The 26,404-nt window shown below is 41.3% G+C and overlaps 2 protein-coding genes across 5 annotated transcripts in view; one reads left to right on the top strand and one right to left on the bottom strand.

The window, feature by feature from the left end:
- Positions 1 to 20,247, bottom strand: part of kif6 (kinesin family member 6) — a 166,574-nt gene extending 146,327 nt beyond the window's left edge. For all 4 annotated transcript variants that reach the window (XR_014199205.1, XR_014199206.1, XM_082143467.1 and 1 more), the window contains exons 1-2: positions 20,066 to 20,247; positions 14,144 to 14,250 (exon numbers count right to left, since the gene is read on the bottom strand). Coding sequence is in view for 2 of the 4 variants with exons in the window: in XM_082143467.1 (XP_081999593.1) it covers positions 14,144 to 14,250; positions 20,066 to 20,125 (167 nt within the window). In the remaining 2 variants the exon portion in view is untranslated. The remainder of the gene's footprint in view (positions 1 to 14,143; positions 14,251 to 20,065) is intronic.
- A 3,409-nt stretch (positions 20,248 to 23,656) lies between these two features.
- Positions 23,657 to 26,404, top strand: part of LOC309479364 (kelch-like protein 29) — a 199,002-nt gene continuing 196,254 nt past the window's right edge. The window contains exon 1 of the mRNA XM_082143455.1: positions 23,657 to 23,815. The gene's annotated coding sequence lies outside the window, so the exon portion shown is untranslated. The remainder of the gene's footprint in view (positions 23,816 to 26,404) is intronic.

The raw sequence follows: 26,404 nt of genomic DNA, 5'->3' as shown, positions 1-26,404 counted from the left end.
AATTCAACATGGTTGAATATTTAAGCTGTGAATATTTCAATTAAAAACATTTCAAACACCTTTTCATTATTAAAAATTCAATAATCCATATTCACCTTTCATATTTCACTTCCAAAATATTCAAACTGTTTAAAAATACAACCAATAATATTCAACAGGCAATTTTCGGTCCATTTTATTTCGCTTTGCAAATTCGCTTCCACAAATTCAGTGGTTCAAATTCGACCAGAGTCCATCTTCTTGCCTGTAGCCTATATAATAGCCTACAGCCTACTTCCCTAATAAGGTGCAAGATTGGTATTTCATATCACTATCAACGGAAGGGAAATCCTTGAGTATGAGGTATTGAGGGAAACCGATTATAATCCTGTTCTTGGTAGAGAAAGCTGATGACATGTAGAATACACAGGGAAAGTAACAATGAAGTTATTGAATGAAACATAAACACAGCTTTTGTGTGTTTATCATCTTTTCCGCATACTGACACAGATAATCATTTTCATTTTATGAATGAATGTCTTCGTCAGCAATGATGGTGAGGTCGACTAACAGCAGATGGAGAGTATGCTCGGCAATCTACTGCTTTCCCTGCAGTTCCTGGACGTCAATGTTGAATTTACTGTCGAATTTGAACCACTGAATTTGTGGAAGCGAATTTGCAAAGCGAAATAAAATGGACAGAAAATTGCCTGTTGAATATTATTGGTTGTATTTTTAAACAGTTTGAATATTTTGGAAGTGAAATATGAAAGGTGAATATGGATTATTGAATTTTTAATAATGAAAAGGTGTTTGAAATGTTTTTAATTGAAATATTCACAGCTTAAATATTCAACCATGTTGAATTTCAGCCCATAAAAATGTAAGCACTAAAAATACAATGCATTAAAATGCAAGCATGGTTAATGCAATGCCTATTTTTTTTCAAGTAGTGCAATTCAACAGGCTTTTTATTTCAAAAACATTTGACATTATTCTACTTCCATAAACATCTTTTTAGGTTTAGTTAGCTTTGTCCACTAAAATGAACCAACAACCTGAGCACGTCTCTCTGAGGCCTTTATGAATAGGGCTGGGTACCGAGTTCGATACTTTTTAGGTACCGACCGAATTGCCTCGATACTATCGAGTATCGAAAAATGACTCGTTTTTCGGTACCAGATTTCGATACCTAAGGGGTTAACTCGTCAACGTCAGTGCTCAAACAAATACATATGAAATGCACAACGACACGCCTAAAGTCGCTCACGCACATACACGCAAACGTACTCGGATAGGCTCCATCTATCCATCTGGATAGGCTCTGTTTCGACGCGGCTAGTCCCTTAGAACGCCCGCCAAATGAAACAAAGAGCTGCTCCGTCTGTCTGAAGACAGACGAGCGAGACACATAAGCTCGTAATGCCCTGACCGGGCAAAGGAGGCCCCTTTCCTCATCAGGGACCGGTAGGGCTGACAGGGAGATAACCTGCGCCCTAAACGGTGTGTTGAGGGATTTCGGAACATAACCGTGCTTAGGTTTGAGTATAACTTTTGAGTCATTAGGCCCAAATTCCATGCACGTCGCGCTCACAGAGAGCGCGTGTAAGTCCCCTATGCGCTTCACTGAAGCGAGAGCCAGCAGAAACACAGTCTTGAAAGACAGATGTTTCAGATCAATTGACTGTAAAGGCTCAAATGGTGCACCTTTCATGGCTTCCAGAACCGTAGAAAGGTCCCATGCGGGGACTGAGGGGGGTCTGGGAGGATTCAGTCTCTTAGCTCCTCTAAGGAAGCGGATGACCAACTCGTTCCTTCCTATTGACTGACCAAGCGTTGTTTCTGAGAACGCTGCTATAGCCGCCACATAAACTTTGAGCGTGGAAGGGGCCCTGCCCTTATCCAACAGCTCTTGTAGGAAGGAAAGCACCTCCGTCACTCCACAGTCTGTGGGTGACACGCCACGGGCTGTGCACCAGCCCGAAAACACTGACCATTTCGAGGAGTAGAGCCGTCTCGTAGACGGAGCTCTAGCCTGCGTGATCGTGTTTAATACTCCTTTAGGGAGTCCAACATGTACCCGTTGATGGCCCAGACATGAAGGGACCACAATTCCGGGTGAGGATGCCAGATTGAGCCGTGGGCCTGAGAGAGGAGGTCTCTCCTCACTGGTACTGGCCACGGGACAGTGCTTGCTAACTGCATCACGACTGGGAACCAAGGCTGGTTTTCCCAGACCGGTGCCACCAGCAGTACTGAGCATCCTTCTTCCCTGATCCGTTCTATCACCTGAGGCAGGAGAGAGACGGGGGGAAAAGCATAAAGCGGGCGGCGTGGCCACACATGAGCCAGCGCGTCCCTGCTCTTGGAGAAAAATTCCGGACAGTGAGCGTTTTCTTGAGACGCGAACAGGTCTACTTCCGCTCTGCAGAATTTCTTCCACAGCAGTTGGACTGTCTGTGGGTGTAAAGACCATTCGCCTGCCGGAACATTGTTCCTGGACAGTCTGTCTGGTCCTATATTCAGGATCCCAGGCACGTGCGCTGCTCTGAGCGAGCGCAGGTTGCGCTGGGCCCACACCAGGAGGCGTTCTGCTAGCCTGTACAGGTTCCTGGACCTGAGGCCGCCCTGGCGATTTATGTAGGACACCACAGACACGTTGTCCGAGCGGACCAGGACGTGGCGTCCTTTTATTTGGGGACAAAAACGCGTCAGCGCGTTGTCTACTGCCAACATTTCGAGGCAGTTTATGTGCAGGAGCCTCTCTCGTTCTGACCACTGGCCGAAGAACGGTCTGCCCTCGAGCAGCGCTCCCCATCCCGAGGTGGACGCTTTCACCCTCGAGGAAGTCCCCAGGCTTACACCTGACTGGTACCAGTCGTTTGCTCTCCAAGGTTTCAGAGCTGTGACGCACTTCTGATTGACCTTGAGGCGAATCAAACCGGACGCCCACGCTTGGCGTGGAACTCGTGCTTTCAGCCAAAACTGCAGCGGGCGCATGCGGAGCAGGCCCAGCTGGAGTACTGATGATGCTGCGGCCATGAGACCCAGCATTTTCTGAAATCTCTTGAGCGGGACAGACGCGCCGCAGCGGAACGAGTTCGCTGTGCGTTGAATGTCGACCGCGCGCTGTGGTGTTAGTCGCGCTATCATGGACAGCGAGTCCAACTCTGTGCCCAGGAAAGATATCTTCTGACTGGGTGACAGAGAGCTCTTTGCCCAATTGACACTGAGACCCAAATTCTCGAGGTGATCGAGTAAAATGGTCGTGTGTTCTATGAGCACTGAGCGCGATTGCGCTAGAATCAGCCAATCGTCCAAATAGTTCAGTACACGCACGCCTCTCATTCTGAGGGGTGCGAACGCCGCATCCATGCACTTCGTAAATGTACGGGGTGCCAGGGATAAGCCGAACGGCAGGACTGTGTACTGATATGCCTGGCCCTCGAATGCGAATCTCAAATATCGCCTGTGACGTGACGCTATCTGTATTTGAAAATACGCGTCTTTCAGATCTATTGACACAAACCAATCTCCTTGGCGAACCTGCGCGAGGATTTGTCTGGTCGTGAGCATCCTGAACCGTCGCTTTACAAGCACTGTGTTCAGTTGCCTTAGATCTAGTATGGGTCTGAGACCCCCGTCTTTTTTCGGTACCAGGAAGTATCTGCTGTATAGCCCTCCTTCGCTCTGAACTTGAGAGAGAGGCTCTATGGCCCCTTTGTTCAATAGTTTCGCCACTTCGGCTCGAAGTAAATGTGCTACTTCTGCTTTTACCGTGGTCTCGACGCACGCCGCATAGCGAAACTGGCGAAACTGTAGCGAATAGCCTCTTTTTATAATGTCCAGCACCCACTTCGAAACCCCGGGCAGCTTTGCCCATGCGTCTGCATGAATAGCTAGGGGTTGAATACGAAGCACGCTCCGTTCGCTCAGCGATGGAGAAGCTTCGGCGTGCTGCAACAGAAGCGTCGTGCTCGTGACATTTGAGGCATGGGGCGCGCTGATAACAGCGGGCAGATTGCCCGCGCTCGACTCCTCTGCGGCGGTTAGCCGCGAGGGGGAGGGCTGGGCGGTTCCCGTAGGAACTGTCATGTCTATGTGTGGATGTGGGCGCAGGACAGCGGGCACACTTATCACACCGAAAGCATTGTTCGCTTGAGTGAAGCGAATGCACGCTGGTTTCGTTTTTACAGAAACCGTGAGACATGCATAACGTGGCGTTAGTGGGCACTGGGTAGTGGGCACATTCACCATGTTTGAAGCGCAACCGATCTGAGTCGGTTTTATGTGCGCGAGCCCTGTGTGACAGGCTGTGCTTGTGTGTAGGGATGGGCACTGGGCAGTGGGCATTCTTACTACACATGAGACACCATCGGCCGTGGCCGGGACACCAGAAAATACACTCTTTTGGGGATTAATCTGGGTAGCCGTGAAAACGGCATTTGTGTGCAGGCAAGCGGGTGACAGAACCGGCTTATTGGCTGCAGAAAACACTGGAACAGTCACATTTGCTGGAACTGGACGAGCGAATACCTTTGGTGTGAGTCCGGCCGCAGCGGGACTGGAACACCGTCGTTTTCCTAGGCGTGCTAGGACGACTTCGGGGCCTCGGGTTTCACCGCAATCCTAGGTCGCGGACCACGCACAGCGGGGCGGCGACCAGATGAGCGGGAGCGCGGTCTCGCGCTTCGGGCCTGGCGGCGCTGCGAAGTGGCAGCAGTGGACGGTGGCTAGGGCTGTGAGCTCTGTGCAGACGGTTTCGCACGGCCTGCTGCAGAGCTGGAGCGCTTCGGGAGGAAGTGCTTCATAGCCTGTGACGCTTTCTGTAACTCTGCGAATCTCTCCGCAAAATCCTTGACGGAGGATCCAAAGAGGCCTGTGGTGGAAAGCGGGGCGTCGAGGAACGCGGTGCGCTCGGACTCGGCCATTTCCGAGAGCGTCAGCCAGAGGTGTCTCTCGGTCACAGTGAGAGAAGCCATATTCCATCCAATGGCCTGCGCTGCAGACTTAGTAGCACGGAGAGCGAGGTCCGTGGCACTCCTTAAGTCCGGCACGCAGATCGCGTCAGGTCCTTCCTCGTCCAGCTTACGGAGGAGATCGGCCTGGAAAATCTGTAACGTGGCCATGGTGTGCAGCGCTGCTGCAGCTTGCCCGGCGGCGGCGAAAGCGCGGCGGAGCAGGCTTGACGTAGTGCGGCAAGCTTTAGAGGGTAGGGCCAGCTTAGCGCGCCGTCCAGCGGAGGGCTGACATAAGTGGGCCGCTATCGCCTCCTCGACCGGCGGCAGCGAAAGGTATCCCCTGTTCTTGGCATCGTCGATTGCAGAGAATGCCAAAGAGACAGCAGGACGCACTCTAGCTGAATAAGTTCCATGACTTAGCGACTTCTTCGTGTAGCTCAGGAAGAAAAGGCGCTGGTCTGGACGCAGGCGAAGCGCGCTCCCCAGGCAGGAAAAAGCCATCCAGCCGGTTGTGAGCGGGCTGCTCGGGCGAAGACCACTCGAGGCCGAGGCTCGCCGCGGCCTGTGCGAGTACTCGCATGAGCTCCGTCTCGATGGACGCTCTCTTGCCTGACGGTGTGTGGGCAGGGGGAGCGGGGTCCTCAGAGCCCGCCCAATCCTCACTGCCTGACGCCAGGATAGAGCAGGAATCATCCTCTCCCAGCAGGGCTTCCTCGTCGGCGATGTCAACGGAAGCGGCGGCAGACAGCAGCCGCTGTCCGTCAGGAAGAGAGGCTGACGAAGCCGGTGAAGCAAGCGGGCGAACCGGCGAGCTTTGGCGGCTGGGGGAAGGTTCCGGGACCCGCTGGGCACGGCGCTTCTTACGGCGCGATGCCACGGCGGGCGGTGGAGCAGTCTCGTTGAAGAAGGCCAGGCGAGTCCTCAGAGTCGCCATAGTCATCAGCTCGCAGTGAGGGCAGCCGCCGTCAGCGAGCGCGAGAACTGCATGTTCCTCACCCAGGCAGGAAACGCAAACCACGTGGCGGTCCCCGTCACTGAGTGTGGCTCTGCACGAGCCGCAGGAAGGCATCTTGAAAAAGACGCTAGCTCTTTTAGAATGTGTGTCGCGGCGGCGACACACACACACAAACAGAGTACAGAGTAATAGAAAGTATATAAGCGCCGGAAAGCGCAGCAGGAAGGCAGGAAGGCGGCGCGGCCAGCGACTTCAGTGACTCGTCCCGCTGAAGGTGCTCTCTCTCAGACGGCGCTGCTTCTTCTCCAGCTCCAGCGATGCGTGTGCTTCGCTTGAAGGATGAAAAATCAGATAATAGCTGCCTGCAAGCGGTATTTATAGGCCTAGACCACGCCCGTTTCGGCGGGACGTGACGCAGTGGGCGCGAAGCACCCTGATTGGGTCTGGCGTCACGCCAGGCCTCGCTCGATAGGCTGCTGCAGTTGCCGCAGAGCAGCCAATAGGCGCGCGAGCTGTCTCGCCTATGTCTGCATGCTGCCGCAACGCGTTTTGCATTATTAAAAATTAAGGATAATTTTTGGCTTCAATATCTCGCGGAAAAGGATTTTCCCCTAGCGTAAGATATCTTACGCAGTACGAGAGACCTCTCGTAAGAGAACTCTACACGCACGAGACGCGTGGAACTCTCCGCGCACATACTCATATGAGACGTGCGCGCGCACAAACTGTCCACGCACGCACACATTCTCACATGAGACGCGAGCACACACACACACAAACTCGCGCACATACTCAATGAGACGCGAGCACACACACTCACAATACCTTAAAGATGTGGAAAAGCCGATCAAAAGTGTGGATACATTTCTCCAGGCTCGATGCCAAGCGTGCGATGCAGTATTTGCGGTAAAATAATTGCTGCAAAGACCGGTACCACGACAGATGATGAAGCCCTTGACAGTGCATGGAGTAAACATAAGAGCAGAAAGTTGCTGCGTCTTCGACTGGTAAATGAAGAGATACCTTGTGCAATGTTACAAAAGATTTCTGTTTCAAATAAATGCTGTTCTTTTGAATTTTTTATTAATCAAAGAATCATGAAAAAATTTATCAGTTTCATAAAACTGTTTTCATATTTCTGAAAGATCATGTGACACTGAAGTAATGATTTAGAAAATTAAGCTTTGACAACACAGCAATTAATTACATTTTGGAATATATTCAAATAATATTTTAAATTGTAATACTATTCCACAATATTACAAGTTTTACTGTATTTTTTATCAAACAAATTCAGGTTTGGTGAGCATGAGCTCTTTATAAAAAAATATTTTGTTCCTTTGTGCTTTTTTTTGTTCCTTTCTGGACTGACTAAGGAGCATGAGTCAAACTGAAAAAATAAAACCAAAGTTTTTCTGAGGTAATGTGTTATGTAATCTTGTTAAAATGGATTTCATAAAATTGGTATCGAAAAAAGTATCTTTCAGGAACCGGTATCGAAATCAAGGTATCGGTATTGGTATCGAAATTTTTTGAACGATACCCAGCCCTATTTATGAATCCCTGGCTTATTTTTGTTGTGTCTAATTTATTTGTTCTGTCTTTGTGAACATGACAGACAATAACGCTGTTCAGACGGTTCTGGGACATAGTTGATCGAAGCCATGTCTTCAGGCGGCGGAGAGCGCTGAAGCTTCTCTCTGCCTCAGCTGATGATGCAGAAACTACGAGAAGTAAGCGGACCAGAGTCTCCACTTGCTTGAAGAGTCCACGGACCTCAGGTACCATGTTCTTCAAAATATTGACCACTTCTGTACAACTTTGGTATTTATAATTTGTGCGAAACATGGCCATCTGCACCTTTAGGGACCGGGATTCCAGCTCAGGGTACAGTTCAACAATGTTGTTGACTTGTCCAGAGATCAGGACATTTTCAAGCATGACAATCTTGCGCAGACCCTCCTGTTCAAATCGATGTGTCAGCTGTGTCATCACTGTATCAAGGACTTGGAAGAACTGCACACGATAGCACTCCTCATCTGTATCCGGAATGTAGGGCTGAGCTGGACCAGTGTGTCTTGTAGAAGGCCTTCTAAAATGTGGTACTTTTATCGCCTCAGGGTCCATTGATGTTACCACCTCAGATGCCTGTGTGTAGAGCTCTCTGAAACTTTCATCCAATCTTTTGTTCTGAGAGCCATTTTTCACACACTCAACTGCACTTACAGTAGCATGCCTCCGACTGTTGCTCCTCTCGCTTGCAGTGAGGTGTTCAGGCCTTCAAGGCCTATCATGATGTCCTGTGCCAACAGCAGTCCAAGGACAGTGTTCCCTTTCTGGAAACGCTCATGAAGGCCATTGGCTTTGGAGGCAGTGTCATGTGTGCCGGATGATGCCATTTCCTCCAGTGCTGTCAAGACAGCTTCATATTGGGTGAGGACAGAATTGATGGCTGGTGTACATCTAGTTGGACACAATGGTTTCAGTGTTGTATAGCAGCCAGATGTAGATTTTGCCACAGACTTAAAAATGGTTTTAAACTTGCCTGACTGGCCAAACAAACAGCCCAGCTCATGTATCCATTGCAAAAAATCACAAATTATTGGTGCGGCTGAACAGGCTGCTTGTGTGACCAAGTTCACGCAGTGGGGGCCACAGTGAACAAAAGTGGCAAGTGGTTGCTCTCTGCGGATGTGAGCTTGTACACCTGACAAATGCCCAGACATGTTTGCTGCTCCATCGTAGGTTTGACCACGTAGACTGGAAAGGGGAAGGTTTAGACGGAGGAGAACATCAGAAGCAATCTTGCCTATTTGCTCACCAGTTGTAGAAGAAGCTTCATAAAGGCCAACAAACTCCTCTCAAGGTTCCAGGTCTGTGTCAACATAACGTATGCAGATAGACACTTGCTCAACACCACTGATGTCCTGCGTCCCATCCCTTATTATTGAATACTGCACTACTGGTAAAGCAGAAATTTCCTGTGCAATTCCGCGAATTATGGTGTTGCTCATTAAATTCATTATTTCATTTTGCATTGCAGGGCTTGTGTAGCAGTGATTACGTTTGAGCCAGCTTGCCAGACCAGGATCACTCTCTGCCATGAAGAGGAGAAGCTGGTGGAAATGTCCTTCCTCTTGGCTGTGCCCCCTCAGAGGCAAGCCTTGTTGGGACAGGTATTTAACAGCATTTACTATTTTTGACAAATTTAACCTGGCCTCCTCTTGTGCCCCTGATGAAATGCTGCACAGTTGCACTTTTATTGACTTTTCAGAGTGTATGAATGTGTTCACAGCAATGTTGTGAGCTTTGCTGTTTGTATGTCTCTCGAAAGCTTCTGGACCATGTTTCCAGTTCCTGAAACCCTGAGAGACGAATGCTTGCTCTGTATTTTTGGCCAGTGTGGACGTCTGTTCGGAAAAGGCATTGATGCAGTAAAAACACACTACCCCTTTAAGTTCAGAGCAGTATGCAGCCATAAGAAGTTGTTAAACCAGCTCTCCTGAAATCTAAGAGTTTTGTTTGACAACTTCTGAACCTCAATGAATTTGGGATCAGGCTGAAATGGTTCAGTTGCTCTGTATTTTTCAGGTGCTTGCTGTCCTGGCTCTATGGAAGGAGTTGGCTATATTGATTGCTGCAACTCTGTGATCTCCACAGTCAAGTTTTGCCCTGCCTCACCCAAGCTATCAGCTGCCTGCCTCTGTAAATAGTTCATTAAATTTTTAGCAATTTTACATGAGCATTGATGAATGCATATTTTGTAAATAGTTGTTGTGTGTTAAATAGTTAAGTGTTTTCTATCTATAGCTATTTAAAAATGCAATATGAATTTAATTTATACATGACTAATTATAAATGAGTATGTGAATGATTTCCTTTTTTTGGGGGGGGGGGGGGGGTAAATATTTTTAATATTCTAATTTATGTGAACTATGTAAAATGTTTATTGTAATATTAAAGTTATTAAAAATATGTATTGCAACAATCTTTTTTTTCATAATTTTTATTTAAAATGTATTTGTAGTCTACAATGTTAATACTGTATTTTAGTCTTACTCTTACTGTACGTTCACACCGCCACCGACTTGAGCTGCAAAGAAGCTCTGGCCGCCCTGTCAAGGACGCTTGTCAAAAAGTACGGGGAAGCTTGTTGACGCTTTGGCCTCTCTGAAGTCTGTGTCATATAGTGAGTGCGCACGCGGCCGGGGCTCTCTCTCTCTCTGCTCGTTCTTATATATGCCCTGTCAAGCGCACCCTGTTAAACTGACAGGACTTAAAAACACATGCAAATGATCAACTTTCACTCTATGGTTAAACTGTGCAATTAATCCCATAATGATAAGAAACCCAGCAACGGTGATGATCAGCTTCTCCTCCATTTTCTTGGAACTAATGTTTTGGTAGGAACGAAAGTTTACATCGTATGTTTCTCCGGAATCAGCCAGCGCGAAGGACGTCTATATTCTGATTGGTTTCTGGCGTTTTGCCGCTGCTTGCCGCTGAACCGCGTCATAGCTCATTACCATAAAGTTGAGCTACTTTCAACTTTCTGATTGAGGCTCAAAACGTGACGCCGATGAATTTGACGCTCCTTGCAGCTGAGAGAAGCCAGCTTCCATTGAAAATGAATGACTTCCGGTAACTATGGAAGCTCAAGTCGGCGGTGGTGTGAACATACAGTTACCTCTACATTTTCTGCTCCCTGTTTTTGTTCTTTGTCAGTAGGCACATTTGTCTGATTCTGGGAAAAAAAATTACTAGTTCAACCCAGGATCTAAATGTTTACATTTGCAATCATAAGCAATATATTGGAATTTCTCCATCATTGAAGGCTGAATAATAGTTAAAGCACTTTTAGGCAACAGGCCAATTCTATGGTATGACTGGGATTTTCAAAATTAAAACAGTTAAAAAGTATATATGTCTTTAGTTCATAGTCCTTTAATTCAGTTTTGTATTAAATCACAGCGCTCCAGTGGCCGCCAAAAACATAGCAACAGTATGTCTATATTCACGTACTGTAAGTTAAATATAATGGGTCTCATTCATGAAACACGAGCAGAACAAATTTTTGTGTAAATCGTGTGTAAAGTGGTTCTGGCGTAAATTTTCGGATTCATTAAAATGTTTGTATTTTCTAAATGTTAGTTGGTACTAAAGAAATCTACACCTGCTCCCAGCCACGCGTAAATAGTGCGTTTAACATCCGAACGTTTTGCTCATTAATAAGGCTGCATTTTAATTCACCTGAATCGGGTACATATTTACACAGCATTTTGAAAAAAATATTATATATAGTAATTACATACGGTTTTTCTTTTTACTTTTATTACGAGAGCCAGTAATAGCATCTGCAAACGGAACACAAGTCCGCAAGTCTTTTATTTTTTTATATTTTTTTATACATTTTTTTATATTCAAGCTGTTAATTCATTTATTTATTTTTTCCGCAAGTCACAAGTGTTGCAGTCAAGCTTCATGTCGAACCATTTTCTTTTCACTTCTGGGACTGTTCGATTAACAGATGAAACTCCGTTAACTGCATCTGTAATATGCTGCCAAGCATTTTTACCTAAAGCATTTAGGTAAAAGCATTATTACCTAAAAAATCTTTTTTTTTTAGGACCTGATACGCCACTATGTACGCTTGAAAATAAAATGTGGCGTTTTGAATGAACTTCTGATAATAAAACTTCAATTTCTGCATCTGAGAAATTTCTCTTCTTCATTCGCTTTTGACAAGACATGTTGAAATCCTTCGTTTGGTGTCATAATATGATGCCCATATATAGTTGTCAGTCGGATTTAATGGGCGGGATTTATGGTAATTGAGAATGAGCGTGCACGTGCGTCCCATTTACGACTGATTGGAATTCATTAACCCACACACACATTTCACTATCAAATCTGACGTTTAAGAAGTATTTGTGAATCAGGAGAAGAATTTTCGGGAATGTCTCTTTACACACAAATCACTCACATATTTACTCGTATATTTACGAATGTTTCATGAATGAGACCCATTATGTTTTCGTGTCAAGCAAAGTAACTTACTGTGCGTGGCTGCTTCACTAAAAAGCTCTTGACGTAATGTTGATTCTTCCATGTTCGCGCGTTCTGCATCACACCTGCTTTTAGCAAGTTGTCCGGCTGGTATTAAGAGAAAATATGCAAGTAATTCAAAGTAGAATGAATCGTAATACACTCACACACACAATTGTGCAATTAATGAATACGCTGCAGGTGAGCTGACCATGTAAGTTCACCATATTTATCTTGCGTATTTTGATTGATATTAGCTACCCTAGATGTGTTGTGATAAACAAAACGTAACATTCACATTGTGAATGTTATGTTTTGCTTATTCGGATGTTTATAGACATACTGTATTTGTGAATGTGATGCGTGTTGAATGAAAATTAAGTGCATTTCCAACTCTGAACTCAGTCTCCAAGTAAATTCGGTTATTAAACAAATAGCAAAACGAGTTGTGTCCCCACCACTTTTCAAAGCAAAGTTACGCCACTGAGCAAATTTAAGACATCATACAAGGCCGGAATTCCACACCCACACAAAAGAATGCCATCTGGACCGAAATCACAAAAAAAATCAATGCAATATCCTCGACCCGCAGACAGGTGGAAGAGGTAAAAAAGAGATGAGTACATCTGGCCCTCAATTGGTTAGTAAGACTGCCACACAAAGAGGACAGTCATGCTTTTGCTCTGGGACATATTTTTCATATCGCATCCACATTGCAGCCTTTTGCATTTAGCTAATCGCAACGTTTCAAATCGCGATTGCAATTTGATTTTGACTAATCGTTCAGCCCTACTTGCCAGGCTCGCAGAGACCGAGGAAGCGGGACCAAAGGGACCACAGGTATATGGCACCACAGTGGGTGCATGACTCATCCACCTCAGCATGTTTAGTGCCCAGACACATGAGGCAACGATCGTGACCATTCGCCGGCGCCAGGTAATGACCGCATCCAGAAACACACGTGTGCAATGTCATCTTTAAAAAGACGCCCTATCCCACCCGTGTAATGCTTTTTTAGGGAACTGCTCTCTCTTGGTGCAGAAGCACACAGGGAAAAATATAGCGGCAACACTGACAGGAAATGGTGCAGCCTGTAGTGTGCACTCCTATCGTTGAAGGCACAGCTCTTACCAGCTGTAATAACAGCTTTTTTAGCGGTCTGAAAAAGCGCACCGTCACCAACTGTAAGAAAAGCCTTTTAGCGCTCACTGAAGGCGCACACAGACAAACGAGAGAGCTTGATCACCGCTGAAGCGCCGTCACACCAACACCGATAGAGAAAGCTTCTTCCTTGAAGAAAACACTGCTTGTAAATTTGAGACAGGAACAAACAAACAGCTCAGCTCCAAAGCGAAAAGCTAAAGATGCGATGCACCTTCTGCTCATTATATTATTTGTAATATACAGATAATGTATATTACATGTACATGATGTACATATTACATCAGCTGCTCCGAGGCGGAGCAGCTGATGCAATCATCACATATAATATCAATGTGCATTGGCTCGTTTAGTTACACTCAAAGTAGATTGGACTCTCTATCGAGATTCCTATTCGTCGGTTAGTCCGACGTGACGTCGAATGTGGCCAACTGAAAGGAAACTATATATGCCTAACCTGCTCTAAATCCATTTAACACGTTTTAAAATCCAGCAATTTCTTTCTTTCCTTTTTAAAAAATAAAAGTTACTCCATCCTTAAACAAGAGATGTCCCAAGAGAAATAGGATAAATTGAGAATCAGCTTGCAATGCCATAATTGCAGGAGGTCTTTAGGCTGTCTTTAATTTCCTTTGTTACTGGCACTTAGAATTGTGAATTTGAGATTTACCCTGACCAGATGACAGATCATAGCGACTCTCTGACTACAGTGCAGTGACAATAGCTTTAAACAACTGGAGAAATTTGCTGTCAAGTTGCATGTTTCAAAATCCTACTGTTTTACTGGTGCAATACATGGAAATGAAGTAGACAAAACTTATTGATGTTTGCAAATAATTAAAATAATAAAAAAAATAAAAAGAAAGTTTCAGAGAGAGAAAAACTTTCATGTTTCTATCCTAGTGGGCACAGAAAATATGCCCTTCATGAGCAAACTTTATTAAGCTTGCAAGGATATTAGATTATGACAGATCATGTTTGTGAAATCAACACTGTAATTCCATAAAATTAAATCTCTCGCCTTCATTTTTCTACACGTCACCTGAAATTGTAGTTTTCCCTCTTATTGTTGATAAAACCATCTGCCAAGTCTCTGGGAACCACAAACTCCAAACTACTGCCCTGCTCCTCACAGTCCACAAAGTACTCCTGCAAAAAAGGATGCTTAAGCATGAGTTCACATAATCTAGACTTGCTGGTGCAGACATATTTTATGATTTATATATTCTGAAAGCGTGACTTTATCACTAAGACACAATTATAATCATATTACAGACATGCTAAGATGATAAATTAATATATATACACATTACCCCCAACAGCCATTAGCCTACAGAAGTAAATAAAAAACAAATTGGTTTCAATCACATCGATATTACGACTTAAGAACAGAGTATAGCATGAACACAAACCCTCAATATCTAATTAGCCTATATAATATATAATTTGTAGGTGTAACGCCGAGTGCTCTCAGAGATGAGTGAAGGCAGGATCCATGTGCAGAAGAACTTTATTAAAATAATAACAATAACAACCAAAAACAAACACGAGTAAAACCAGGGAGCAGAACTGAGAACATCAAAGAAATTTCCAACAAAGGACAACACCAGACATGAGAAAGAACCTTGTTTCCTCGCTCCTCTGTCCTCTAGCCTGTGACCCGGAAACCAATCGAATTCAGCCATCTTGAAGGACATCTCAATTCTCCACTAACTGCACCACGAGGAGGTGAGGAACGAGGAGTGAGGAAGCTTCCAGAGGAGCCATGAGCGAGGATGCACAGGTGTATCCTATGCGGAAGTCTTTCTTGTCGAGAAACCCGACCCTTCACATCTGTCACAGTAATTTTAATTTATGCTTTAATTTTGCAGTTTAAATAAAACATATATTACACATAGTATATCAACAGGGCATCTTGCTTTATCGTTATTATTTATTAATTTCTTAAATAACCAAACTTTAACAACATAAGGGCAGATCCTTTGAGCACAGCTGATTAGAAGTGAGAGATCAAGAATATTCCAATATAAAAATATGCTTTCCTTCGATTCCTCCGTCCTCATTTTCTTTCCTTTCAGAAAGGAAACGACGATGCACAAATAAGAAACGAGAAGCACCCAAGGGGAACACAAGACAGTAATCATGACAGTAGGGGTGTAACAATATATCGTGTCACAATATAGGCCTATCGCAATAAACAAATGCAACAATGTACTGTGGATAGTGACAATCTGTATTGTATGTAGTTTACCCAAAATAAAATATATTGTGTGAGAAAAATTTCAAGCTTACTGAGTTTTAGTGTCAGTACTACATTAAAGGTTCAAACAACAATCACCAGTGACAACTGGAGATTCACCCGTTGTAAAAGGCAAAAGACTTTGTTTGGACTTTGGAGTGGCTACAGAAAAAAAGAGACTGCAACCGGGCCCATGCAAAAACAAGGATAATATCGGAAGGGCATTAAATGTAGTCACGCAATGCTGATGATGTTAACATTAACAATTTGAGAACAAAGCATATAATTTGCACGGTTTAATATGATATGATAAGCGATCGTTAGATTTAATCAGCGCGATTTACCGCAACTCTTTTTTCCTTTAGTTGATCAGAACAAAAGTGGATGTTACTTATTCAGATGACAATTCTTATGTTGGTCATACTTTCAAAAAGTAGAATCTGTGATTCCGAATGACAGTATCCACACCGGCACGGCGACTGACAGCCGCACATTCTCCTCAAAACATTGGATTCATCCGCGCTGTGCCATGCCGAGGCACAACCCACGTAAAGTTGATAATTCCGCGAATAACTGCAATTGCACATTTCGAACAAAGATGGCGACAAAGAGGAAAAACTATGGACTGCAGCTTTAAATATATAAATTCTACGCTTTCCTCTTTTGAACTTCCAAGCATCAAGGATTTGGTACGATTGCGTTCATATCAGCAGCGAACCGTACTGGTTTCCACATGAACCGTACCCCAGACCACCCTTTTTAAGCGGACTCGAGTACGGTTCGCGGGTGTACACCCGAGTTCGGAAGACAGCGTTCACATCATCCAAACGAACCGAACTTTGACGTCATTCGAACCCGGGTGCGCACCAAAAGTGCTAGTGTGAAAGCGCCCTAAATCTACCACGTCAGTTTGGATTCTATTCCAACGTACTTGGTTAAAGCCTGCTTACCTTCTCTATCTTCTTTAATTACTGATATCAAACACTCTTCACTTACTTCTGGTACTGTTCCATCTCAATTGAAAACTGCTGTGATAACTCCTTTACTTAAGAAACCAGGTGCTGATTCATATTGGAAAGGTTTGTTGGTGCCCAAGTCCAGAATCATCTTTCTCATAATGGTCTGTATGAGCAATTTCAATCTGGGTTTCATCCTTATCATAGTGTTGAGACTGCACTAGTTAAGATCTCTAATGACTTATTGCTAGCTGCTGACTCTGGACTTTTATCTATACTAATTCTGCTCGATTTAAGCGCAGCATTTGATACTATCTCGCACAGCATTATGTTGCATTGGAGTCAACTGGAATTATTGGTACCCCCTTGACTTAGTTTCGATCGTACTTTACGGGTTGTACTCAATTTGTACAGTTGAAGCAGTTTTGTTCAAAGCCTTCATATGTCAATACAGGTGTCCCGCAGGACTCAGTATTAGGTCCTCTTTTATTTATTATTTATCTTTTACCCCTTGGTAATATTTTTAGGAAATTTGGTATTCAATTCCACTGCTATGCCGACGACACCCAACTTTGTCCTCCAAACCTACCTCTAATTTTCCTCCATCTGTCCTCTCAGATTGTTTGGCAGAGATCAAAGAATGGTTTACTTCAAATCTTCTTAAACTTAACACCAGTAAAATGGAAATTTTACTTGTTTGGCTCAAAAAACAATCTGACAAAATCTACAACTTACTAGTGTCTGTATCTAAACAAGTTAAAAGTCTGGGGGTCATTCTTGACAGTACTCTCTCATTTGAAGCACACATAAACAGTGTCATTCGCTCTGCTTATTTCCATATACGTAATATTAACCGACTTCGTCCAGCTCTCTCAGTAAAGAGCATGGCAATTCTTGTTCATGGCAAGTCACTTCCCGTATAGATTATTGCAACGCTCTTTTTTATGGACTGCCTTCAAAGGTACTCCACAAACTCCAGCTAGTACAGAACTCAGCTGCTCGAATCATCTGTAGAACTCCCCAAGCTGAACACATTACTCCCATATTACAACACTTGCACTGGCTCCCGGTTAAATATTGTACTAATTTTTAAATTATTTTTCTTACTTACAAGGCACTCAACAATCTTGCCCCTTCATACTTATTTGACCTTCTTCATATTTACACTCCTTCTCAGACTTTAAGATCATCTTCTTCACTCACACTTGTTCTCCCTAGAACTCGCACTACTTCCATGGGGTCCCGAGCCTTTAGTCATGCAGCTCCTTATTTATGGACCCTGCTGCCACAGGATGTACGAAACAGTGGAAGTCTTCGTGTTTTTAAATCTCGCCTTAAGACCCATCTTTTTCGGCAGGCTTTTATGTGATTACTTTTACATTTTAATACTGGTATCCAGGCTGTAATAATGAGTATTTGTTTACTGTTGATTGTTTTATTGTGTTTGTAAGGTGTCCTTGAGTGTCATGTAAGGCGACTTAGCGCCTATAAATTAAATGTATTATTATTATTATATATCTAGTCAGTGACAGAGTGCAAGCATATTCATCTAAAATAATTCTGTATTTTCTGCTTCAGAATCCTGAATATTTTTATTCTGGTGTCACCATTTTCTCACCAGAGGAGAACTGGCCCCCGACTGAGCCTGGGTTCTCCCAAGGTTTTTTTTTTCTCCATTAAGGCACCTGATGGAGTTTTAGGACACCATTAGGTCACTTGATGGAGTTTTTCGGTTCCTTGCCACTGTTGCCTTTGGCTTGCTCAGTTGGGGATATTTTGGGGATATTTAATTTAATTTTATCAATCAATAAATTCCTCTTGAAACAAACTTTGTTGTATTATTTTAATTTAATACTGTGAAGCTGCTTTGATGCAATCTGTATTGTGAAAAGCGCTATACAAATAAACTTGACTTGACTTGACCATTGTCCTGTGCATTGGGTTACCAGCATCAAGTCCATCAAGCCTATTCATTTCCACCCCCAATTTCCACCCCCAATGTAATTTAGCATTTTAATCAACAGTAAAAAATGTTGTTAACCTTTTACCATATGTCTTAGAGAATCGCAATAATATTGTATCGTGAGTTCAGTATTGTGATATGTATCGAACCGTGACATGAGTGCATCGTTACACTCCTAAAAATTTGTTTAAATAATCTCATCTTAAAGGGATAGTTCACTTTGAAATTAATTTTTGGTATGTTTTAGCTTACCTCAAGGGCATCCAAGATGTAGGTGTCTTTTTTTCCGCAGTAGTTTCAATTTTGATATTTTTAGGTCAAACCGTTCTTGTCTGTCAGTCATATAATGCAGGTCTATGGTCATTTTCTCAAAACACAAGCACAGAGTCCAAATTAAAACAATTCCCCGTCGTCCAAATTAAACAATTCCCCATCGTAAGTACACATTGATGGCCTAAGACACGAAACGAGTGGTTTGTGTGAGAAAACGAACAGTATTTATATTGTTTTTACCACTTATCCGCAGCCATGTCCGAGTGATCTGATCTGACGTGTGCGCAGACTGGTGCATAGATATACACACTAGATGTCGCCTTGTCTACGGCAGTTCATTGGAACGAATGTCTTTAAGGCGACATCTAGTGTATATATCTATGCACCAGTCTGCGTACACGTCAGATCAGATCACTCGGACATGGCTGCGTATAAGTGGTAAAAACGATATAAATACTGTTCGTTTTCTCACACAAACCGCTCGTTTCGTGTCTTAGGCCATCAATGTGTACTTACGATGGGAAATTGTTTAATTTGGACGACGGGGAATTGTTTTAATTTGGACTCTGTGCTTGTGTTTTGAGATAATGACCATAGACCTGCATTATATGACTGACAGACAAGAACGGTTTGACCTAAAAATATCAAAATTGAAACTACTGCGAAAAAAAAGACACCTACATCTTGGATGCCCTTGAGGTAAGCTAAAACATACCAAAAATTAATTTCAAAGTGAACTATCCCTTTAACTGATGGGGCATATGCATAGCATTGTTCTCTTATTAACTCTTAATAACTTAAGTAGGTGTGAATTCAGCCATTGAGATGACTGCAAAGTGTCCCCCAATCAACCTGAATTCACACCTATGTAAAATGTAAATAACACGGGCCATAAACAGACAGAAGTGCTATGTAAAATAGTTGCCGTACAGAGATCAGAAATCTTGAGGGTTTGCGCTCTCAGATGCTTTTGTTTTTTAACCCTTCCTCGAATAGTAAGCTGAATAATATCCAAGTGAATGAAACCAATTTCTTATTTATTTACTTCTGTTGGAAATGACTATATAATAATATAACTAATATTATTGGACTAATATGATTATTGCTGTACGTTTTACAAGAAAATATACCATTTGAGTCTTTCTACTTTTTAAAATTTTAAGTTAATTCAATGTGGACTTGCAGTTTGTTTATTGTTATTAAAAAATGTACTAGCAATTTAAATTGTTTTATAGTAAATCCTACACCACTTTATCAGTATATAATTACAAGAAATGAGACATTAGAGTTAGACACTGCAGCACCAACATTCTAAAAGAAAACACGTGCGTTTAACTCTTATTAACCCTTTAGATAGATAGGCCTATTGAACTCAAAATGTAAATAACACGACTTAGGCTATATGCAGATAGAAGTGCTACAAGAATTAGCTGCTACACAATAGCTGACGCACAGATGTTAAGATTATATGTGCAAAACCGACTACGTTAGGTGTCTAATACAAAGTAGCCTACACAAACGCAAAATACTCACCGAGGTGGGTTTCTTCGTCGGTTTCACACGTGCAAAGATTTGAATCGTTTGCTTAACCATTGTTTTATATGATAATTATTATTCTTTAATTATTATTGTTATTATTCATCCAAAGCACCAGTTTAGCTTCACACATTTAATTCACTCCTTTCTTTTTATACTTCTGTGTGTACAGAGGTTGCTACGCGACCAGTGACGTTACACGCTCTGCATAACGTATGCATTGACGTCACCTGACCTGAGTTGCAAAAGATCCTGCAAAATGAATGGATTTAGAAGGGGAAACTGCAAAACGGGAGTAAAACAAACGATTATCTGCTTAAATTAAAGGCAGCTGGACCAATAGGGACCACATTATTTGGACCACTAGCACTCTCAGACTTGCATTCTCACACTTGCACTCTCTGGCTGCGTTCGAAATCTCTATACACTCACTCACTATTCCCTACATTACTCCACTAATATAGTCTACTTGAAGGAGTGAATGAAAACAAGTGATCGATTTCGGACACTGAGGGCACCAGAAGGACTGCCGCTTTTGCAGTTTGTGCTTGCTGTTTAATAATCATTGAAACTTAGCAAGCAACTCCAGTAGTAATGAAAATATTTATCTTGAACTCTGTATATATATATATTAGGGGTGGAGCCGAACCCGAATACGGTATTCGGAAAGCACAAATAATGTGTTTTTTACGAATACTTATTTCGAACAAATACTTTTAAAAATATTTGTATTCGGGAACAAGAAAAACTTTATATCAAAAAGCTACGTTTCCTCATGAGACATGGCGACCGGCGGTGCTGCTGATGTGGTGGCTGAAATATTTTGGATTAGGCTAATGTCACGTTGTCATAAGGGGTAGTTCACATAGCGCGTTTTTTGCGCGTGCAGATTTCAAATGTAGGCGCGCGGCAAGCGCGCTGCATAGCAACGACAGACGCCACGGGAGGGCAAGCGCTTGTGGAAAGGAGAAAGCGTGCGAACTGCGCTCTTCATGATTACGAAGTATCAGCAAAGAATTAATTGATTTCTAGCCCTTGCATTAGCTTTAGATATATTTATGGAGATGAGAAATGAAATAAAAAAGCCGTCATTTTGTCATTAATATCAGTCCGTCAGAAAAGCAGTTCTAGGCTTATTCTTGGCTGGATAACTCTTAGCAGGTTTAAAAAGCTCTTTTAAAATTAAATATGAATGCAGTTTTGGATTAAATATAAGTACAGTCAAGTCAAATAAAACATGTTTTATCTCCTGTTTGGTAACACTACAATAAGATACCATTCATTAACATTACTTAATGCGCATCTAACATCAACACATTGAGTGAACAATATATTTTTACAACATTAATGTTTGTGAATGTTATTTAATACAAACACTTGATTGGTCATGTTTGTTCACTTCATTCATTGTGCATTAAATAATGTTAACATAAATAATGTTAACTTTTGATTTTAAAAATGTATTTTTAAATGAACCCCAAGGAGAATAATTGCGACAGTATATAGCCTAACTATTGTTTATTGTTAGGTCATTTTATCTATTGTTATCTAACAAATGTAATATTAATGTAGTGTTTTTAATACTACAGTTTCCATCTTTGTAACCGTGATATAAACTTTAATATATGTAAATTTAATCTAAATTAAGCTTTACCGAAATTGTTACCGAGAACCGTGGATGTTCACAGGTATTGGTACCGAATACTGAAATTTTGGCACCGTGACAACACTAGTAGCTCTGTTAGCTTGGTAATTTAGACAATATGCTGTTGACAGAGTAACATTAACGTAGGTAATGGCTGTTATGTTATTTTCTTTTCAATGACGTTCCTTGTTACATGTTCATTGCTGGATTTATGGAAAAACATCAACCAATATTGCATATCCATAATTATTATAATTGATATATAATTAAAGAATACTTACACTATAACGTAAATTAGAAGTGTAACGCAAAAAAATGGATTTTTACACCTATTTTGAAATTTACTCGAATACAAATACAAATACAAATACTTTTCCTCTCTCAACAAATACAAATACAGATACAAATACCGGCTGCTTTGCACACCCCTAATATATATATATACCTACCTACCTTGGATGCAGTGCAAATTCCTTTGAATAAAAACATCTGCTATACACATTAAAATATAATGGCTGCGAAAATATTTAATTTCTTGTCAAATTTCTTGTCAACCCAATAAATGCCAGTTTAAAAATGCTGTTGGTAGCCTATACGAAACAATGTGCCACTGTCATGTAGTTTATTTTTTTTTATTTTTTTTTGTGTACAATAAACAAACAAAAAATGAAAGATATGTTTCAATAAAACAATGACTGGTTTCAGTTCTTAAAGCTCTTCAGTTCTTATAAAGCCCATGGCAATGTGAGCCTGAAAAAATAAAAATAAAAATTGTTCTCCTACATTTGCACATCATCCACCAGTAGATGTCAGTCATGTATTGTATGTGACTCTGAGGCGCTGCCAAAAGAGTAATCAATATCCAACTTATACTGTAGGCCTACTGTAAATAAATACTGAAGATTCATCAAGGATGTGCTGTTATTCTGTGAAATGCATGAAATAAACAGATAAACAAAGCAAACTAATCGCATGTTCTAGTAAACAATTCATACATTATTGTTTTATCTTCTGATGTAGCCTGTTGTTTACATTTAATTTTCCATGTCATTTAGAAATTGTATTACTTTCAATATACTGTTTAATAATATACCACGTATTTTTATACAGACATTTCCCCCCTAGTTTAAACTTCCGCATACATTTTCGCATACATAAATCAGTAAACTTGACCTTTCCACCTGTTTTTTTGACAGATAATTTTTTTAACATTATGATCATTTTAGGTTACATTTTATATATAGGCCCTACTGTATCAATTAAAGACAATATATTTTTAGATGTTGAAACTTGTCACCATTCAGTGCATGAAATGATTACAATGTTTTTGTTTTTTTTAAATACAAAAAGTCCCTTTTGTAATATAATATAAATGATTGCAAGTATAATATAAGGAAAATAATAATACAAAAATCTGATCCTAAAAGCTTTTAAATGCTGATAACATAAATGTATAAATATGTTTTAAATAAATAATTATATTATATAAACTCAGAAAAAAAAAAGAAACGTGTAAACGTGTAAAACTTGACGTGTAAATATTTGTATGAACAAAAATGTAAACAGCTCGACAGACATAAACTGAACACTTTCACAGACATTTGACGAACAGAAGTGGAATGAGTAGCCTACTACAACAAATAATAATAATATAATTTTCAAAATATGTCAACTTTAATTACTCATACTGAGTGCATTTAATGTATCACCTTTATAGGTTAGGCTACTAAGCATTGGCTATACTTTTTTTTCCCCCCAATAAATTTAATGCGCTTGCATTACAAACTGAACTTTCATTTTTGCTGTTGAAACTTGATGCACCTGCACCTCCTCTCTCTCGACAGGTGGCGCTGTGTGTTTAGTAATTACAGTGTTAAAGGGGAGGAGCAGAGACATTACACACACATACACACACACACGCTCGCGCGCGTACCACAGGCCGTCGGTGCGCGCTGACTATCCAAACACGCGCTGAATAACCCAGCATCATCATCCCTCCTCATCATCATATTCCCATCAGCGTGTGCACGAGCTGCATCACTGACAGCAGCGCGAGGAATTCTGTGATACAATGAAACAAACGCGCGCAGATTCATCCTAAGGTAAGACAGCTGGAGTTCAGAACATCATCATATTGGCTTTACAAACTACCGCTACTGGAATTAAGAAGCGATACATTAGTGTGATTTCTGCATATGTGTTTCATGAAGGTAAACTAATGTAACGCTAGCAAAGGCTGCTTTATTTCCCTCTACAGTCGCTATAGAATCTATATACAGTTGCTCTTTACGCTGCTTCTGCCCTCCTGAATTTAAGAAAAGAGTCACTGGAGACGCCAGTTTTCACTTTTCTGAACAGTTACAGGTGTGGAACCATTGAAACCATTGCATTAATAATTGTTGCTATCAATATTTGATTCTGAATTGCTGTGTTGTTATGTTTATGCATGAGTTACTGCTGATTTAATGGCAGTTATTGTCATCGTTTGCACATGGTAATATTAAGGTTTTAATGTGACATGGAATCGAAATTATATATTTAAACAGTTTAGTCACTAGCTGATAGTTTTGATATTTTGCAATATCATTGAGTTGATGGATTTAGGTTACAGATTTTCTGAATTGCTAAAACACATTTCTCAAAACCACCACCAACTTTCTCAAAACCTTAAACACAAAACCAAATCTTCAAACATTCAGAGACCATCTGACTCTTCTAGCAAAATCAAACAATCAATTTTATCTGTGCTCAAAATCAAACAATGCTTTCAGATCATACACACAGCGATTAAATATTATAAACACTACAGATCATTCATTTGACACTACATAAAAAAAAAAAGTATAGTAATCACAACTTACAATAGTAAGGTGAACAAACTGTATGCTGTATATACTGCAGGTATAGTATTGTACTGACTATTGAATAGGAGGCCCATTGAATGTCTGTATATTCAGCACTTGCATTCTGTAAAAATACAGTAACCAAACTACAAAAGCCAAAATGGTTAAAAAAGGCTAAATGAAAAGCATGTTACAGTACACTCAAAAGAGTTGTGAAACTGAAAAATCAAGGTCAATGAGAGATTAATTCTGCTTCAGCATCATGTCTTCATGTTGGGTCCAGCCTGAGGACTTTGTCCACATCACAGACAATGTCATCTCTGCAGGCAAAGGGAAAAACCTTCTAGTGTTCCAGATCCAGCCTTGAAACATTCTCCACACACCAAACTCTTCCTCGTCCTCATCCTCTTCCTCTTCGTCCACCACTTCTAACTCATACTCTTCCTCCTCTTACACATACTCTTGCTTCTCTCTTTCTTGTATTGTTTCCATCCACTGTTGGTATCAACAATCAGTGCAACATTCTGAGTCAATTTTGGGACTCTGAACTGACTTGTATTATTACAGTTGGTTTGACCACATCATTAGAAATAAGTGTGAACAGTTTTTGAGTTGTTGTGTGTAAATGATGACAACTGTGTTGTAGTTGTGTTTAACTTTTATCTGCCTGTGTTTAGCATTTTGAAACATAAATGCATCACAGTGCAAAATGTGTTTTATTGAGTGAGAATGTGTGCATGATATTTGCAAACAGTGTCTAACTGCCTGAACTTGTTAACAGTTTTACAGAAAGAGTGATTTATTCGACAAATTGGTTTAGGCTTTTGAGAATTTGGTTCACAGATTTAGTGTTTTAGCAATTCAGAAAAACTGTAATTGAGATTATAATGTGTTTGCATATGCATTTTTTTTCTTATTTACTTGTCCAAGTTTTTTTATTTTACTTCAAAAAGTACCTTAGATGAGCAGGTACATGTTTCACTGTAACATAAACCAAAGTGCTTCATATGAAGTGCCGAACACAGACAACAGTAGTACAATATTTAAAGCAAACTTAAATGAAAATATGATGTGTAAATAAAACTTATAATTTCATGCAATATAATAAAATTTCACATTGAAGTGAACATATAGATTTATTTCTTCAGTGTGTTTAAGTCCAGTGCGGAGTCTCACTTCCCATGCTTCGGATTTGTTGTATTTGTGTAGATGTACAAACCTCTGGTAAAATAACATCTGCTGATTCTGAGAGAGTCAATATTACTAAATGTATCAGTAGATGGTTGACTTCTTTCCTGATGTGTTTCATGCTTGTCAAAGTCTTTGCATGGAGTCTTTAAATGATGAGTGACAGTTTGGGCTGTCTGGCATTGAATTATAGATGCATATAATGCAGTATCATCGATTTGATACTTAAATGATTTAACAAATAGCCCTATACATTTTTCTTTTTACTTGTCAAAGTCTTTGATTGACATCTTTAAATTATGAGTTTCAGGTTTGGCGGTTTGGCATTGAATTATAGATGCATGTCAATCCTTTTTGGTGTTTTTAAATGTGTTGAGCAATGATGATTTGAAGAAGATGGAGTCTCAGCATTTCTGTCTGTTAAATCAAGCTGCTTTCTTTTCTCGCAAGCAATCAAGACAATATTAATTGTGTGTAGCAGTGCTTATCTAATTCATTATGTGGAAATCTATTAGTTGATTTGTCCAGGTGATAGGCTCTGATTTACCTGGTTAGATAATGTCTGTCAGGTGCTGTGATGATTTATTGATGCTGTAGACACACAGTTCAGTTTAGCAGTGAGTGTTTGACTGCGTTCAGATGGTGATTGACAGACATGTG

This window comes from Leuciscus leuciscus (assembly GCF_965113295.1).
Source record: "Leuciscus leuciscus genome assembly, chromosome: 17".
In the NCBI taxonomy this organism is placed as follows: domain Eukaryota; kingdom Metazoa; phylum Chordata; class Actinopteri; order Cypriniformes; family Leuciscidae; genus Leuciscus; species Leuciscus leuciscus.
Note: the sequence above shows the minus strand (reverse complement) of the source record. Positions and strands in the feature narration are given on the sequence as shown.